Source organism: Monodon monoceros, unplaced genomic scaffold (genome assembly GCF_005190385.1).
Source record: "Monodon monoceros isolate NGI ecotype Baffin Bay Population unplaced genomic scaffold, NGI_Narwhal_1 Super_Scaffold_13, whole genome shotgun sequence".
Lineage (NCBI taxonomy): Eukaryota > Metazoa > Chordata > Mammalia > Artiodactyla > Monodontidae > Monodon > Monodon monoceros.
In genome coordinates this window covers 73454587-73473642 of record NW_021703769.1, presented here as the reverse complement: position 1 = coordinate 73473642, position 19056 = coordinate 73454587, and the positions used below count along the sequence as shown (strand labels likewise).

The following is a 19056-nucleotide window of genomic DNA, read 5'->3' as shown; positions in this document are numbered from 1 at the left end:
TGTTCTTACGATAAAATTCGCATAGAGGTGGGAGTGGACACAGAAACTGTAACCTGTACGATGAGAATTCTCACACGGAGGGAACCCACCCAGCCCACTAACGCTCGGCCTGGCTCCCAAAGTAACAGAATCCGAGTCTCCAGGCCAGATTTTCCCTCTAGCCATTCCTGGCCACGCAAAGCGGAGCTGCGAGCACACAGAAAGGGATGTCTTCATCGCCAACCAGGATGGAACAAACCCGCCCGCTCGGGTAGTGCTGAGAACCAAAGGGTCCCTCCAACGCGGCAGCCGTCAGCATGACTTGACTGCCCCCATTCCGCAAGGTCCGCACTCTCCAGGCGCCCCCAGCCTTTCCGGGTGCGCGCGCAACAGCCGGCGAGCCGGGGAGCTGTGTGTCCAGCAGCCTGCGGGCGGCGGTGGCCGACTGGCTGGCGGGGAGAGGGGTGGCCAGCAGCGGCGGAGGAGGAGCTGGCGCTGCAGCCGGTCCCCTCGGGCCGCGCCCCGCCCTCTGCCGCCACCTGCGCTTCCCCTCCGGGCTCTCGCGCCCCGGGGCAGTGTGGGCTCTCCTTGCCGCAGCGGCGGTATTACCGCGTCCGCCAATTAGAAGACTCGGCGTTTGGCTCCTTGGGGCGCGGGAAGAGCAGCGCTGCCTGTTCTGGCGAGTGGAGGGTGCGACGGCGCGCGTCCCTCCCCTCCGCGCTCCCCGCGACGTTCGTGGAGGGGGTTACAGAACTGCTGTGACTTTTGAGGTCCGACTACTCCTTCCGGCTAGCCTCCCAACGCGCCAGCTCGGAGAGAGGCCGGCGTGACCGGCAGGCCCAGAAGACTCGCTGCGTGGGCTCGGGACTTGGAACGTGTCCGGGAGCCCGCGGCGCTGTGCGCGCTGTTGAGTTTGGCGGCGGGGTGGGGTGTCCCCTGGCGCGAGGGGCGGAGAGGACGTTGCGCTCTGCCCCTTCGCCCGCCCCCTAGTGCTGCCCCCACTTTGAGAGTAATCGAGACTTGAGTGTGACTGCGGAGCCGCGAGGATGCGGGCCCTGGGCGCGGGTTTTTCCTCAGCTCGGCGCGATGGAGCGGGTCGGTGAGCGGAACAAAGGCGCCCGCCCCGGGGAGCCGGTCCTCGGCTGAAGACCGCGGGGCGCGCGCCACGACGGCCGCCTGCGGACTAGGGTTGTGGCTGTGCGGCCCGAGGCGCGGCGCGCTCCTCCGCAGACGGGCGGCGCACCCTGAGCCCGGCACCTGCGCGCCGCTCCTGCTGCGGCGCCGGGGCAGCCCCGCCTGCCGGCCCGCGGGCCCCGGGGGTCCGCTGCGCTGGCAGCCCCGCTCCCGGTGACCCAAGGTCCAGCGGCGAACCACTTGGTGGTGCAGAGGAGAGACCCCCCGGCCCTTCGCCAAGAAGCCGAGGCGCCTGCTAGGGGCCGCGCGCCGTGGACTGAGCAGGCATCATCTCTGGGAGCACTTCTGCAGACCGAAGCCTTCGGTGTGAGCCATCTAGCTCTCCCCGCGACCGCCCGGACCTCCCAACCGTCTCCGCTGCCCTAGCCTCCGTGCCGTGGGGCCGGGAGCGGCTGGGATCCTCGCCAGCCGTCCGGAGCGCGAGGCTCGCACGGCCCCCGGCTGCCCCGCGCCTCGCCGGAGCCCGAGGGGGCGCGGGTCCGGGGCGAGGGCCGACCGGGCGTGTTTGATGGCTTCACTGAGAAGAGTCAAAGTGCTGTTGGTGTTGAACTTGATCGCGGTGGCCGGCTTCGTGCTCTTCTTGGCCAAGTGTCGGCCCATCTCTGTGCGCAGCGGAGACGCCTTCCACGAGATTCGGCCGCGCGCCGAGGCGGCCAACCTCAGCGCGCACAGCGCCAGCCCCATACAGGATGCGGTCCTGAAGCGCCTCTCGCTGCTCGAGGACATTGTCTACCGGCAGCTGAATGGTAAGGACGGGCGCGGTTGCCCACGGGGCTCGGCGCGGGCGGGCCGGGCACCGGCTTTCCCCCGGAGGCCCTGCGCGCGGTGCGGGAGGCAAGCACCTCCTGGCTCTCCCGCGCCCTTTTACTCTTCCTGCCCAGTCTCGGCCAGGAGGCCAGGGCTGCTGGAAAGAATTACCCGTTTCTTTTCTGTTCTCCAGCTGTAAGTTTGCTTTTATTGTGGAAACACGTCAGCACAGCTGGCTCCCGGTCTCCGCGTGCAGGAATGATTACCTGGCCGCTCCGGCCCAAGTGCGGAAAGTAGACGCGCGGCCAAATGGGACTGGAGGCGCAGGCGACTTAAGGGAGGAAAGAGCTCTTACAGCTTAGCGTTTGGTGGGGTCGGACAGGGGAGGGACGTTGGCCTGCTTAAATGTCTGCAAAAGTCAAGGCCTCAGGTCTGGAGCTAACGCGCTTCGGTAGTAGGTTGGAGGAATGTTATCTGTCTAGGAGGCGGGCTGCAGGCTAGCAGTGAGGACTCCTCCCTTCCCGCAGCTGCCTTGGTGAGCCTGCTATTAAAGACACGCTCGGATTCTCCCGCGAGAGCTGCCTGAGGGCAATTGTTAAAGTTTGAGGTGGGTTGGGGAAGCAGGTTTTTAGAGAGTGTAGCAAAGAGAGGTGTGCCATCCAATCAGTGATAGTTGTCAGAATCTGTCCCATGTAAAATGTTCTCCTCAGTGCTTCAGGAGAAGAGGGAGACTTTTAATATACCCTGGTCACATCTGGTCCAGGAACTGATGGGTCATTGGACATTTGCTGCCCCCAAGGTCAGGGTATTACTCACTTGAGTATGGACAGCTCTCCAGGGTCCATGTGACTGGTATCCAAGTCAGACTCAAGGCTGCCACCTCCCTTCCTGAGCTTCTAACTCGTGTCCTCATGGTAATTGCAGAGCTATTGATAGTCATAAAGATAATGATAATAATTAGTGGTGGAATTGTTGTTGTGCCAGACACAGTGCCAAGACTGTTACAGATGCATTATCTCACCGAGTGGGCACATCGGTCCAGGGTGGTTCTTTCCTTTCCCCATATCAGAAATAAGAAAAGGAGGCTCGGAAGGGTTAACTAAGTTGCCTGATGTCCTGCTGCTAGTAAGTGGTAGAGTCTGGAGTCAGAACCCCATGTCTGGTTGACCAAAGAGCCTGTGTTCTTGACAGCTTCTATCTACTGTCTCCTCCTAGTTATAAGGACTATTCATTTTGATTACAAAAAGGTTCTACATTAGTAAGACCTGACTCAACTACTGTCCTACCTGCATTTGGAGCAAGAGACCAGTCCGGTGGCAGGCAGGGAGAAGGGTGTCACCATATTGTCTTCTTTCTGCTTTCCAATGCTCCCTTCTGGGTCCTTCCTGGTGGGATGGGGACAGATTTCCAAGCACCCTCTGAAAGGACCCCTTGGTCTTCTTGATATCATTCAGCAAGTATCCAGGGGATACCTTGAACTTGTATCTGCAGTGGGACGCTGCAATCCCACTGACCCCTTGTAGATAGCGGGGCCCAGCTGTAGGTGTGGCCTGGCTGTAGGTGTCCCCGGTGGGGTTCTTGTGGGAGCTCTTCTCCTGAGTGTTGAAGAACCAAGGCACAGAATGAAACAAAAGCCCACAGTTCATCTCTGGAGGAATTAGATGCTTATGGGATGGGCCTTATTATTTTACACAGATCCGTGCCATAGACCAATCCATAAGACCCAAAAGAGAGAGTGCAAGATAGCTGGTTCCCTCAAGTGTCAGGCTGTACCCAGGGACACAAGTCGTTTCAATTAGGAAATGAAATATGATATACCCCCACCCACCCTGTGCCCCAAATAAGAATAATAAAATTCTAAAGGGTATTTACTAAGTGCCACTAAGACGCAGGGACTCGTTAAGTCTTTCCAGCAACCCTAGGAGATGGGTGCTGATACTTCCCCCTAAGTAGCCTGCTCACAGCCACCCAGCTGGGGGATGACAGAGCTGGGAATTGAACTTGGACAGTCTGGTGCCAGGATTGAGGTTCTCAGCTGCTGCACTGGCGTGTCTCAACCTTTGGCGTGTGTCAGAGTCACGTGGAGGGCCTGTTAAGATGCAGATTTCTAGGCCCAACCGAAGAATCTCAGATTAAGTAGATCTGGGTGGGGACCCGAGACTTTGCATCTCCGACAAGCTTGTGGCCTGGACCATGGCCCAGTGCCCTCTACTGCCTATGCCAGGTGGAGTAAAGAGGAAAATCCATTTGCCTGTTGGTTGGAGTGGGGGTGGGGACTTCTGGGAAGCTGTGAGTTTGCTTCAGATGGGCTGGGGTTCGGCTTCTTTCCTTGTATACTCCCCTGCCTGGTAAGCGATTCCCTGGGGATTTGGGGATGTCCGCCACTTGGGACTGCTTGGGTTGGGTTGGGTTGGGCGTGGTGGGGTGGGAAGATGAGTTTTCTTTACCTGCAGTCTCTGAGGAAGGCTGGGTTGAGAACTTTTCCTGGGCAAGCCGGGAATTCAGGCTGTAACTAAGGTAGCTGTTCTCTTCCTGGCTGACCAGTGTCATTTGTAACGACCCTCCTGATCTCCACCCCACCCCCCAGCGCTCCATCCTCTGTCTGTGCTAGTTTTGGGTAAAGCGTGCCCCACCTGTTGATACTGTAGGCCTGCCGGGGTCTCCTGCTGTGGCGGGAGAGTGCCAGGGGAAGAAAGTGCCTGGGAGATGGGACCTGGATTCCCGTGTCCACTGGCTCTGCAGCCTGTCTCCACCTCTTGATACTGAAGGAGGAGAAGGTAACCTTGACCTTGGTGCTCTTTATTCCTCAGGAATTAATGGAGGGCTCGAGAGAGCCGGGCACTGGGCATACAGGAGGAACAGAGCCACTTGGGTCCAGCCCCTCGGGTACCAAGTGGGAGCTGGTGTTTTAATGATGGCTCTGATTTCTCAGACCTTTCCAGTGGACCCTTATGAAATTCAAGCAGGAGGGACACAGCACAGCCATCTCCAGTGTTCTCTCACTCCTGGAACGTTTCCTTGGGTGTCCTGAGAGGGGCCCCTGGGCTGGAGGGGCCAGGGATGACCCAGACTTCCTCAGAACTGGCCTCTCCGCTAAGACTCTCGGTGCCTGCCTTTTGAAAATCAGTTACACGTTTTTATGGTTTTGTTTTTCTTAATATAGGCTGAAAAGGACACTTGAAAGGGAAAGTGGAAAAGCTGGTATGGAGGGGAAAGTACACAGAGATGAGTTCATTTTTGTCCCTCCAGGCTCTCTTGCACCTGCCCTTCCATTCTTTCCGTGAGGCCGCGTCTGCTGCCCCCTCACTGTTGCTGCAGGACCCTTTAACCCAGGGCCCTGCCGCCCCTCCTTTCTGTGTTTCCAGCTGTCTGCGTGGAAAGCACCGCTTCCAAAGGGCCTAAGACCTTCCGGTGGTTTTGTGTTTCCTAAGGAACCGTGGTCAAGCCTGGAGGCTGACAGTCAGGCCCGCAGCCCCCCCCCCCCCCCCCATGTTCCCGCCCTGGCCCAGTGCCTCGGCCTCTTCGAGCAAGACTGATCTACTTGCTGAAATAACCTTGCATTTGTCTTGCGATTGTAGCCTCCACGTTTCAGCCCCCGTCTTTGAGAAGTGCTAGCTGTCCTGGTTTGCTCTCCCCGCCTCCTTTCTGCATCCATCCATCCTTTAAAGCTTGGCTCAAGGTCACCACCTGGGGGTGGGCAGTGGTGCCAAGCCACACGGTCTGAGCTCTCCCTGCTCCAAGGTGCTTGAAGCTTTCTTGTCTGTGTCCATTTGCACCCATGGCTTTGACTTTTGTGCCTCGATGGCTTTATCTTTGGAGTGCAGAACTGGACTGCAGGCTTTTTAAGATCTCGAACCATATATTGGGTTATTTAATACCACCTCCATCCTTCAGCATGTGTCACAGCACCTTGTACATAATGTGGGCACCAAAGGTGTATTGGTTGATTAATTGGATTGGAGCTAGTTTTAGGAGGTAAATGATAGCCACAGAGGAAATAACCTTGACATTGTAAAGGCTGGATTGGGTTGGGTGGATGTGGTGAGGGGAATGAGTTGGGAAGACTTAGCTGGGGGCACTGAGTGTGAGGTAGCCATCTTGCCTGTACCATCCTGTCTCTGCCATCTTGCCTGTGCCATCCTGTCCCCGCCATCTTGCCTGTACCATTCTGTTCCCGCCATCTTGCCTGTGCCATCCTGTATCTGCCATCTTGCCTGTGCCATCCTGTCCCCGCCATCTTGCCTGTGCCATCCTGTCTCCGCCATCTTGCCTGTACCATCCTGTCCCCGCCATCTTGCCTGTGCCATCCTGTATCTGCCGTCTTGCCTGTGCCATCTTGAGGCTGCTCTGGTCCTTCACCAGATCCTGACTAAAGAGCATCAGATCCTTGGGAGGACCCTGGAAGTGAAGCAGTTCCCAGGTTAGGGACCAGCACGTTTCAGTATGTTTCCTTTGAATGTGTGATTTTATAACATGATGGTTTTATGTTCCTTTCTCTCTCTAGAATGAAATTAATTCATATTTTATTGTGGAAATTTTGGAAAATCCAAAACGATTATACAGAAGAAAATAATACCGTGTTAAATTTTTTTTTTTTTAAATGGTGGTTTTGTACTGGCATAAGGAAAATGGACACAGGGATAGATTTCTTGTTAGAATTCCCATGTAACTCTGTACAGGGCTTTTGGCTGTCTGTCACCTTCTGAGGAAGTTACTGGTTTCTCTCATTTTAGAGCTGAGAAAAGTGAGACACAGAGATACTGTGTGACTTAGCCAGGATGACACAGCCAGTGAGGGGCAGAGTCAAGATTCCTGAATGTCACGGTACTTTTTCCAGGTCCAGCATCCCCTTGATAGGGCAGGCAGTGTGAAGGTCCTGTGCCCCATGCAAGCCCCGAGCTCTGGCTAGTGACCCCGTCCCTCATCTGCACCCCCGTGCGGTGAATCACAGGGGCACGTGTGGCTGCTCCATCCAGTAAGCCCCGGGCCCCGCTGTCATAAGAGGAAATGCAGTCGATTGAGGTTAGGTTCCAAATTTAGTTTTCAGAAGGATATTGAATAGAAGTAGGGTTGCTCGAAGAAATTGAATATCTTTGCGGGCATGGAGAGAAGTCAAAATTACCCAGCCCAGTCCTGCCTCCAAGCCACACAGGCAGATGAAGCTGGAGTCGGAGTTGCAGAAAACCAGCACGTTCGCAAACAACCCACATGCAGCCCACCCAGCCTGCCTCACTCATCAGCCAAGCCCACCAGGCGGGGAGGGTGAGTTGGTGCAGAGGGACAGAGGCAGAGATGTGCTCTGTGGGCCTCCCAGTTGGCGCCAGAAGGAGAGGGATCGTGTGTTGAAAGCATCTCTTCCTGGATGCCAGAGCTGGCCCTGAGCTGTTTCCTCTTCCCTGGAATATACATATGCTTATGTAGACTATTGAGCCGGAATGTACCAGCGTTTCCAATGGGAAGGAGGTAAAGGGGGAGAGAGCAGAGGGTGTATGTTCATATTAAAATCCCTCCTTGGAGTGAGCATCAGAAGGAAACCAGGGCAGCACGAGCCTTAGGTGTTGCGTGCAGACCTTCCTCAGGGCCTGGTGGCCGGCAGGGGCTCAGGTGTGTGGAAGCCTGGTCAGCAGAGCCAGAGCCTGGGCGCCGGAGGGACGCTCACTTCTTTTACCTCCGATGGACTGATCACATCTGGTGGCTCCTGGAGAGATGGGGAGCCCAGTTCTTGGAAAACCCTCAGATACAGGCGCATCTGTGTTGGCCAGTGTGTGTGACAGGCACCCTGCCAGCGGGGGCACCTGCCGCCTGCCCAGCCCAGAGGTAGCGGGGAGAGGCCACCAGTGTCATTCTCGAGGAAGAACTCCAACACCCTGACCTTTGCTGTTGCCAAGTCGGGAGTGTCCTTTGTGGACGGGAAGAAGGCTCCGTAATTAGAGCTAAGAGTGACAACGGGGAGGTGGAATGTGGGTGCAGTGAAGCCCAAGTTGAGTGAAGAAACACCTAAGATCAGAAACCTCTGAGTCTTTAAGAATAGAATATTGGGACTTCCCTGGTGTCACAGTGGTTAAGAATCCGCCTGCCAATGCAGGGGACACGGGTTCGAGCCCTGGTCCGGGAAGATCCCACATGCCGTGGAGCCACTAAGCCCGTGCGCCACAACTACTGAACCTGCACTCTAGAGCCCGTGAGCCACAACTACTGAGCCCACGTGCCACAACTACTGAAGCCTGTGCGCCTAGAGCCTGTGCTCCGCAACAAGAGAAGCCACCGCAATGAGAAGCCTGCACACCGCAATGAAGAGTAGCCCTTGCTCATCACAACTAGAGAAATCCCGCGTGCAGCAATGAAGACCCAATGCAGACAAAAAAAAAAAAAAGAATAGAATATTGGAAGAAAGGGTGTCCTCTTGGGTGGCAGGCAGACTAGGTTTGATTTCTGGTTCTGTCACTTATTAGCTGTGTGACCTTGGGCCAGCCTCCCCACCTCTCAGCTGTGAAATGGGGTCGCTGTGAGTCAGGATGAATTGGGATTCAAAATGTACAGCGTGAGCCACGGGGCCTGATGCGTGGCGGCTGGGAGAATGCTCACTCTTTGAAGGAAGGGATCTTGCTTGCTTGCCCGCCCCCCCCCCCCCCCCCCCCGTCGTCTCTCTGATGCCGAGAACTGCCCTGGCCCAGAGTAGGTGCTCAGCAGACATTTCGGGAATGAATGCATGAACAGTTGTGCTACATTGAGGCAGTGTGTGGTCGTTGTTACCTGAGATGTAAATCTCAAGACGGGGCGGGGGAGGTCCTTTTCCCTCAAAGTTGCTTAAACTCTGAATTAACGTGGGATCCTTCTGTCTTCCATGCGTTTGTCTGAGGCTGAATTCTGTTTCCTTCCTCCTTCTCCTTTCTTCCTCTCCGTCTTCTGCTTATAACGATGGTGTCTTTGGCTGATCACTCTTGAGGCTGGGGAGAAGAAGTGGTAGCCTCTACATGTCAAATCCCATTACAGAAATGTTGGTCATTTCCATGTGTTTGTGAGCACTTCCTCACTGCTGGGTGTAGGCTAGATGCCAGGATACAGAGAGACGCAGATGCCACACATACTTAGACATCTGTGGTCCAGTTGGAAGGATGCGTTTGTAGTTTTACCAGGTATATGCTAGATCTCAGAGGAATATTAAATGAGTATGGGGGTGCTGAGACTCGACCTGGCAAACAGGAGGTTCTTGACCAACGTCTGTTGAACAAGAACGACAGAACTCAGAAGTTTTAACACCTGGAACAGAGGACCCAGGCAGTGACACCACCTGGGGACCTGATGTGGAAGCAAATCATAGAAGATGGTCAGGGCCCAGGACTGGGAATTTGCAGGGCAACTGGCAAGGGGGATGGGTAGAGGCAGAGATGTGTGTGAGGACACAGGAACAAGTGGAACTTGTTGAGAGGACTAAGTGGAGGCTGGACCCAGCCAGGCTTCAGTCTCAGGCTGGTTTGGATGTAGTTCTGTAGACGTGGGGGAGCTGTTGGGTGACAGGTCACTGCACTGATGTAAGGGGACTGATGCTGTGTTGGGGTTTAGTGTGTGCGTGAATAGGCGGGAAAGTGGGTTAGAATCCAGTAGTGGGTGGAAGATGCTGGCATCGCTGAGCCAGCCATGCTTCTGGTTCAGGGCTCAACCAGCCCTCCAATCCTCAGTGATGCCAGGTGCCCCTCACCTCAGAACCCCTCCATGGCCACATCCTCAGCTAAGAGTCAGCATCTGGAGTTGCTCCCTTTGGGAAATCTGAATCAGCCCTCAGCACTCTGACCTGGGTGCTCCCCACCGGACCCCCAACTTCACTGAGGTGTGCTCAGCCCCCCAGCCATGCCCCTTTCTCTCCCTCCCTGTGGCTCCATCCTTCCACATCCAGCCTGGACAGCCCCTCCCATGGCGAGCCTGTCGGGAGTTCTTTTACCAGCTCCTCCAGGGTCCTCACCTCTGTCCACCCCTGTCCTCTCCTCTATCCACCCCGTGACCCCCTAGTCCCGGATCGGCTGATTCCCAAGGAAAGACCCACCGTGGCGGGGGTTGGCACCCTTACGATGCACATCTGCAGTCCTAGCTTGACCCTGAGCTTGTCTAGCACCTGATGGTAGGTCTCCCTTTCTGTCCCCCATTCCTTCCTGAGCCAGAGGAAGTGGGGTGGGCTGGAGGGGTTCTGCGGGAGGTGGTGATGGATGGGAGGAGTTATCTGCTGCAAACCTGTCCCCTCCCGCCCCCCCCCCCCCGCTGCTGCTCTCAGGTGACACAGAAGCCTGTCCACTCCAGCTGCCGTGGCAGCAGCCCACTGCCTGCAGGCTTTATCCCAGCTGTGGCTGTCGCAGCCACAGTCCCCATAGTCTGCCTCCTGAGACCACAACCAGGCATCTGGGTCCTCTTGCATTTCATGGATCCAGCTGGAGTGCCATGTTGCAGGGTAGGACCTGCTTCCTCTGCCGAGGGGACCAGATGATGGAACTCAGAAGATCAGGGGAGCCAACTCCCCACAGGGTGACCTTTGACAACAGGGACAAGATCTCCCTCAGCAGGGAAAGCATTTCCGAATGCAGGGTAGCACTTAAAAAAAAGATGCAGGACTCACTTGGTTGAAAGACCTTCCTCTGCCTTCCTTATTACCCCTCGCAGGTCTTTAGACTGCTTCACATGTGGATGACAATTGGTTTAGCCACTGATAGAGAAGTTTTCCCTTTTAATAATGTCCCTGTCGCGGCTAACTGCAGAGCCTCAGCCTTGCCATGCATGAGTAATAAACCGCGGCCGTAATTACAGGCGGCCACAGCCACACGCCAACAAACGAGTGTGCTGACAGTTAATAGGGAGCAAGGTTCCAGAAGAGCCTCCTACCATCCCTGCCTCCAACACAATGGCTAGTCGTGTGATTAGTGTTTACTGAGGGGTGTCTTGTGGTTACACGTGGCTTGTTAGGCACTGTACCTCCCTGGTAGAAAGAGTGTGAGGAACAGTCACGAGACCGGGTTCTAGTTCTCTGTATTTCTAGGGACCAAAGTGTATAAATAAAAGCGATGTGACTTTAGGGTCTTTTAACGCTCAGATTTTGAATAATACCCCCTTCCACCCACCCCATCCTATTAAAATCTCATGCATTCTCCAAGACCAATTCAGAAGCCGTTTATTCCCCAAAGCCTTCCCTGCCACTTTTTTGGAATTAATTGTTCCTTCTTCTGGGCTCTGATTGTAGTCTGTATGGGTCTGCTTTTATTTTTTTGAATTTTATTTTATTTATTTATTTTTTATACAGTAGGTTCTTATTAATTATCTATTTTATACATATTAGTGTATATGTGTCAATCCCAATCACCCAATTCACCGCCCCCCCACACTTTCCCCCCTTGGTGTCCATACGTTTGTTCTCTACATCTGTGTCTCAATTTCTGCCCTGCTAACTGGTTCATCTGTACTATTTCTCTAGGTTCCACATATATGTGTTAATATACAGTATTTGTTTTTCTCTTTCTGACTTACTTCACTCTGTCTGACAGTCTCTAGATCCATCCACGTCTCTACAAATGACCCAATTTCATTCCTTTTTATGGCTGAGTAATATCCCATTGTATATATGTACCACATCTTCTTTATCCATTCGTCTGTCAATGGGCATTTAGGTTGCTTCCATGTCCTGGCTACTGTAAATAGTGCTGCAGTGAACATTAGGGCGCATGTGTCTTTTGAATTATGGTTTTCTCTGGGTATATGCCCAGTAGTGGGATTGCTGGGTCATATGGTAATTCTATTTTTAGTTTTTTAAGGAACCTCCCTACTGTTCTCCATAGTGGCTGGATCAATTTACATTCCCACCAACAGTGCAAGAGGGTTCCCTTTTCTCCACACCCTCTCCAGCATTTGCTGTTTGTAGATTTTCTGATGATGCCCATTCTAACTGGTGTGAGGTGATGCCTCATTGTAGTTTTGATTTGCATTTCTCTAATAATTAGTGATGTTGAGCAGCTTTTCATGTGCCTCTTGGCCATTTGTGTACCTTCTTTGGAGAAATGTCTATTTACGTCTTCTGCCCATTTTTTGATTGGGTTGTTTGTTTTTTTAATATTGAGCTGCATGAGCTGTTTATGCATTTTGGAGATTAATCCTTTGTCTGTTGATTCGTTTGCAAATATTTTCTCCCATTCTGAGGATTGTCTTTTCATCTTGTTTATAGTTTCCTTTGCTGTGCAAAAGCTTTTAAGTTTCATTAGGTCACATTTGTTTACTTTTGTTTTTATTTCCATTACACTAAGAGGTGGATCACAAAAGATCTTGCTGTGATTTATTTCAAAGAGTGTTCTTCCTATGTTTTCCTCTAAGAGTTTTATAGTGTCCGGTCTAACATTTAGGTCTCTAATCCATTTTGAGTTTCTTTTTGTGTATGGTGTTAGGGAGTGTTCTAATTTCATTCTTTTACATGTAGCTGTCCAGTTTTCCGAGCACCACGTATTGAAGAGACTGTCTTTTCTCCATTGTATATCCTTGCCTCCTTTGTCATAGATTAGTTGACCATATGTGCATGGGTTTATCTCTGGGCTTTCTATCCTTTTCCGTTGATCTATATTTCTGTTTTTGTGCCAGTACCATATTGTCTTGATTACTGTAGCTTTGTAGTATAGTCTGAAGTCAGGGAGTCTGATTCCTCCAGCTCTGTTTTTTTCCTCAAGATTGCTTTGGCTATTCGGGGTCTTTTGTGTCTCCATACAAATTTTAAGATTTTTTGTTCTAGTTCTATAAAAAATGCCATTGGTAATTTGATAGGGATTGCATTGAATCTGTAGATTGCTTTGGGTAGTATAGTCATTTTCACAGTATTCATTCTTCCAATCCAAGAACATGTTATATCTCTCAAACTGTGTCATCTTTGATTTCTTTCATCAGTGTCTTATAGTTTTCTGAGTACAGGTCTTTTACCTCCTTAGTTAGGTTTATTCCTAGGTATTTTATTCTTTTTGTTGCAGTGGTGCATGGGATTGTTTCCTTAATTTCTCTTTCTGATCTTTCATTGTTAGTGTATAGGAATGCAAGAGATTTCTGTGCATTAATTTTATACCCTGCAACTTTACCAAATCCATTGATTAGCTCTAGTAGTTTTCTGGTGGCATCCTTAGGATTATCTATATATAGTATCATGTCATCTGCAAACAGTGACAGTTTTACTTCTTCTTTTCCAATTTGTATTCCTTTTATTTCTTTTTCTTCTCTGATTGCTGTGGCTAGGACTTCCAAAACTATGTTGAATGAAGTGGTGAGAGTAGACATCCTTGTCTTGTTCCTGATCTTAGAGGAAATACTTTCAGTTTTTCACCATTGAGAATGATGTTTGCTGTGGGTTTGTCATATATGGCCTTTATTATGTTGAGGTAGATTCCCTCTGTGCCCACTTTCTAGAGAGTATTTATCATAAATGGATGTTGAATTTTGTCAAAAGCTTTTTCTGCATCTACTGAGATAATCATATGGTTTTTCTCCTTCAATTTGTTAATATGGTGTATCACATTGATTGATTTGCATATTTTGAAGAATCCTTGCATCCTTGGGATAAATCCCACTTGGTCATGGTGTATGATCCTTTTAATGTGTTGTTGGATTCTGTCTGCTAGGATTTTGTTGAGGACTTTTGCATTTATATTCATCAGTGATATTGGTCTGTAATTTTCTTTTTTTGTAGTATCTTTGTCTGGTTTTGGTATCAGGGGTATGGTGGCCTCATTGAATGGGTTTGGGAGTGTTCCTTCCTCTACAGTTTTCTGTTAGAGTTTGAGAAGGATGGGTGTTAGCTGTTCTCTAAATGTTTGATACAGTTCACCTCTGAAGCCATCTGGTCCTGGACTTTTGTTTGTTGGAAGATTTTTAATCAGTTTCAATTTCATTACTTGTGATTGGTTGGTTCATATTTTCTATTTCTTCCTGGTTTAGTCTTGGAAGGTTCTACCTTTCTAAGAATTTGTCCATTTCTTCCAGGTTGTCCATTTTTATTGGAATATAGTTGCTTGTAGTAGTCTCTTAGGATGCTTTGTATATCTGCGGTGTCTGTTGTAACTTCTCCTTTTTCATTTCTAATTTTATTGATTTGAGTCCTCTCCCTCTTTTTCTTGATGAATCTGGCTAAAGGTTTATCAATTTTGTTTATCTTCTCAAAGAACCAGCTTTTAGTTTTATTATTCTTTACTATAGTTTTCTTTGTTTCTATTTCATTTATTTCTGCTCTGATCTTTATGATTTCTTTGCTTCTGCTGACTTTGGGTTTTGTTTGTTCTTCTTTCTCTAGTTCCTTTAGGTGTAAGGTTAGGTTGTTTATTTGAGATGTTTCTTTTTTCTTGAGGTACGATTGTATTGCTGTAAACTTCCCTCTTAGATCTGCTTTTGCTGCATCCCATAGGTTTTGGACCATCATGTGTTCATTGTCATTTGTCTCTAGGTATTTTTTGATTTCCTCAGTGATCTCTTGGTTATTTAGTAACGTATTGTTTAGCTTCCATGTGTCTGTGTTTTTTACATTTTTTCCCCTGTAATTTATTTCTAATCTCAGAGCATTGCGGTCAGAAAAGATGCTTGATACAATTTCTATTTTCTTAAATTTACTAAGACTTGATTTGTGACCCAAGATGTGATCTATCCTGGAGAATGTTCTGTGTGCACTGGAGAAGAAAGTGTAACCTTCTGATGTTGGATGGAATGTCCTATAAATATCAATTAAATCTATCTGGTCTATTGTGTCATTTAAAACTTCTGTTTCCTTATTAATTTTCTGTCTGGATGATCTGTCCATTGGTGTAAGTGAGGTGTTAAAGTCTCCCACTATTATTGTGTTACTGTCAGTTTCCTCTTTTATAGCTGTTAGCATTTGCCTTATGTATTGAGGTGCTCCTATGTTGGGTGCATATATATTTATAATTGTTACATCTTCTTTTTGGATTGATCCCTTGATCATTATGTAGTGTCCTTCCTTGACTCTTGTAACATTCTTTATTTTAAAGTCTATTTTGTCTGATATGAGTATTGCTACTCCAGCTTTCTTTTGATTTCCATCTGCATGGAATATCTTTTTCCATCCCCTCACTTTCAGTCTGTATGTGTCCCTAGGTCTGAAGTGGGTCTCTTGTAGACAGCATATATATGGGTCTTGTTTTTGTATCCATTCAGCGAGCCTGTGTCTTTTGGTTGGAGCATTTAATCCATTCACATTTAAGGTAATTATTGATATGTTTGTTCCTATTACCATTTTCTTAATTGTTTTGGGTTTGTTCTTGTAGGTCCTTTTCTTCTCTTGTGTTTCCCACTTAGAGAAGTTCCTTTAGCATTTGCTCTAGAGCTGGTTTGCTGTTGCTGAATTCTCTTAGCTTTGTCTTGTCTGTAAAGCTTTTGATTTCTCTGTCGAATCTGAATGACATCTTTGCCGGGTAGAATAATCTTGGTTGTAGCTTCTTCCCTTTTGACACTTTAAATATGTCATGCCACTCTCTTCTGGCTTGTAGAGTTTCTGTGGAGAAATCAGCTGTTAACCTTATAAGAGTTCCCTTGTATGTTATTTGTCATTTTTCCCTTGTTGCTTTTAATAATTTTTCTTCTTTTTTAAACATCTTTATTGGAGTGTAATCGCTTTACAATGGCGTGTTGGTTTCTGCTTTATAACAAAGTGACTCAGCTATACATATACATATATCCCCATATCTCCAATAATTTTTCTTTGTCTTTAATTTTTGTCAGTTTGATTACTATATGTCTCAGTGTGTTTCTCCTTGGCTTTATCCTGCCTGGGACTCTCTGCACTTCTTGGACTTGGGTGGCTATTTCCTTTCCCATGTTAGGGAAGTTTTCGACTATAATCTCTTCAGATATTTTCTCGGGTCCTTTCTCTCTCTCTTCTCTTTCGGGGACCCCTATAATGTGAATGTTGGTGCGTTTAATGTTGTTCCAGAGGTCTCTTAGGCTGTCTTCATTTCTTCTCATTCTTTTTTCTTTATTCTGTTCTGTGGCAGTGAATTCAACCGTTCTGTCTAATAGGTCACTTATTCATTCTTCTGCCTCAGTTATTCTCCTGTTGATTCCTTCTAGTGTTTTTTCATTTCGTTAATGTATTATTCATCTCTGTTTGTTCTTTAATTCTTCTAGGTCTTTGTTAAACATTTCTTGCATCTTCTCAATCTTTGCCTCCATTCGTTTTCTGAGGTCCTGGATCATCTTCAGTATCATTATTCTGAATTCTTTTTCTGGAAGGTTGCCTGTCTTCATTTAGTTGTTTTTCTGGGGTTCTATCTTGTTCCTTCATCTGGTGCATGGTCCTTTGCCTTTTCATTTTGTCTGTCTTTCTGTAAATTTGGTTTTCATTCCTCAGACTGCAGGATTGCAGTTCTTCTTGCTTCTGCTCTCTGCCCTCTGGGTCTGCTTTTAGCTGTCTTTTTTTTTTTTTTTTTTTTGTGGTACGTGGGCCTCTTACTGTTGTGGCCTCTCCTGCTGTGGAGCACAGGCTCCGGACGCGCAGGTTCAGTGGCCATGGCTCATGGGCCTAGCCGCTCTGTGGCATGTGGGATCTTCCCGGACCGGGGCACGAATCTGTGTCTCCTGCACCAGTAGGCGGACTCTCAACCACTGCGCCACCAGGGAAGCCCTTAGCTGTTTTTAAAAAATTATTTATTGATTTATTTATTTTTGGCTGCATTGGGTCTTCGTTGCTGCATGTGGGCTTTCTGTAGTGTGGCGAGCGGGGGCTACTTTTTGTTGTGGTGTGCAGGCTTCTCATTGTGGTGGCTTCTCTTGTTTCAGAGCATGGGCTCTAGGCACATGGGCTTCAGTAGTTGTGGTGTGCGGGCTCAGTACTTGTAGCTTGTGGGCTCTAGAGCACAGGCTCAGTAGTTGTAGCACATGGGCCCTGTTCCTCTGCAGCATGTGGGATCTTCCTGGACCAGGGCTCGAACCCCTGTCCCCTGCATTAGCAGGTGAATTGTTAACCACCGTGCCACTAGGGTAGTCCCTTTTAGCTGTTGTTTATCTGTGCCTTGCATTAGAATGAATCATTTACATGGTAACAGTTTGCAAGAGAATAGGTTTTATTCATTTAAAAATTATTGTTATTTATTTATTTTTTATTGAGTAACAGTTGATGTACAATATTATATAAGTTAACAGGTGTATAACATAAGAATTCATAATTTTTAAAGGTTATACTCCAATTATCGTTATTATAAAACGTTGGCTATATGCCGTGTGTTGTACAATATATCCCTGTAGTTTATTTATTTTACATGTAATAGTTTGTACTTCTTAATCTCCTAACCCTATCTTGCCCCTCTCCCATTCTGTCTCCCCACTGGTAACCACTCAGTTCTCTATATCTGTGACTGTTTTTTTTTCTTTGTTATATTTGCTTGTTTGTTTTATTTTTTAGATTCTGCATATAAATGATATCATACAGTATTTGTCTTTCTCTGTCTGACTTATTTCACTAAGCCTTATATCCTCCAAGTCCATCCATGTTGCTGCAAAGGACAAAATCTGATTCTTTTTTATGGCTGAGTAGTATTCCTGTGTATATTTTAAAATCCTTCTCCATGTCATTTAGGAGTTAATTCATCAGAAAGTAACTTGTTCTCACTTAGCAAGTCCAGAAGTAGTGGTCACCAGTATTGGTTTAGAACCATGAAGTCATCGTGATGACATTATAATGTCATAGTTCATTATATTTCCTTCTTTTTTTCTTCATGGTTTCAAGATGGCTGTGGTAGTTACAGTCATTGCATTGTTGTACAAGGTAGGAAGTACTGTACCACTGGCCACATCTCCTATTGTTTAATCAGGAAAGAAAATCTTTTCCAGCAGTCTTCCTGGTAGGCTTATGTCCAGAAAATGGCCACACGACTAACCTTGCTTTAAGAGAACAGTGGCTTTTCAGAGAAAGTAAGTATGGTGGAGGCCAAAGAGAAGGAGAGAAGGAATGGTGTTTGCATTGTGAATCTGTGATGTCTGCCATCCTCTCTACACCCCCAATACCTTCTCAGCAAATATTAAAATGAAGCAAGACTCTTTGTTCTCTGGAAATTCAGTGAACTAGGATACTAAGTCCGTGGGCATTCTGGTTAACTTGGATTTGACCTTAAGCCATCTCACAGGTTGACACTACCATGTATAACCATATTTCGTCAATGCTAAGATGCACATTTTTACATCTCTGAAATTGAGATTCATTTTATGATCAGTGATGTGTCATAGTTTAATTGGCAGCACTTCCCTCGTTTCTCGGTGCATAAAAATGGTGCCACTTACAATTGAAGGCATCTTAGATTTGATGAAACACAATATATGGACTTCGTAAATACGCAGGCATACTGTAGTGTGTCATATGCAGTATTTTTATTGGCATCTGATACATATCCAGTGTTTTGTGTTGCTTAATTCTACATCAAACCTGTGTACACTATTATACCCATTTTACAGTTGAGGAAGCTGAAACTCAGAGAAATCAGTTGTCCAGAGACACCCACCAGCTGCCTTTCTGTGTCTTCCTTTGTGAAGTTGGCATTTGCTGACTTCCGGGCATGGGACTCAGTCCCAATTAGTGTTGGTGGCTGGTCCGGGGATTGCAGAGGGGTGGGCGTGGGAGTGCAGTGACAGGAGGGCAGTAGGGAACCTTGCTTCCCTTAGGTTTAGCAGCTACTGGTGTGTAAAGTTGTAAAGCTGTTAATTCTAGAGCTCTAAATTATGCTGTGTGAGCTTTAGATCCCGCCCATAATTAGAACAAAATGTGAGAAAAGTGAAATTGATATTAAGTTAATTAAAAGGTTTTGCTTGTATTTGCAAGGAAATTAGCACAACAAGAGTGCTAACAAGTGTGCATTGTTAATTTCTTCTTCATTTGGGCAACTCTCAGCAGGCCTCAGGCAGGCTTTGTTCTTGGCTTCTGCCCTGTGTCCTCCCTACCATTGAATCTTCATCTTATGGGTATCATGGTGGCTTTAATTGGGCAAGATGCAGTGTAATCTTCTGATGGTCATATTTTAATGGATACCAAGCCTTGAGTAGGAGCCACACCATGCAGGCCCTAGAGTTGTATGTGGGTGGGGCGGGCGGGTTCAAAGCTGTGTGTCAACATGAAGCTGATGCAGATGACTCATG

At 48.3% G+C, this 19056-nt stretch overlaps 1 protein-coding gene across 1 annotated transcript in view; it reads left to right on the top strand.

Annotated features, from left to right (window-relative positions):
* Positions 1-994: 994 nt before the first annotated feature.
* GALNT17 (polypeptide N-acetylgalactosaminyltransferase 17) overlaps positions 995-19056 on the top strand; it is a 447113-nt gene continuing 429051 nt past the window's right edge. The window contains exon 1 of the mRNA XM_029221112.1: positions 995-1919. Coding sequence (XP_029076945.1) covers positions 1682-1919 — 238 coding nt within the window. The 5' untranslated portion in view covers positions 995-1681. The remainder of the gene's footprint in view (positions 1920-19056) is intronic.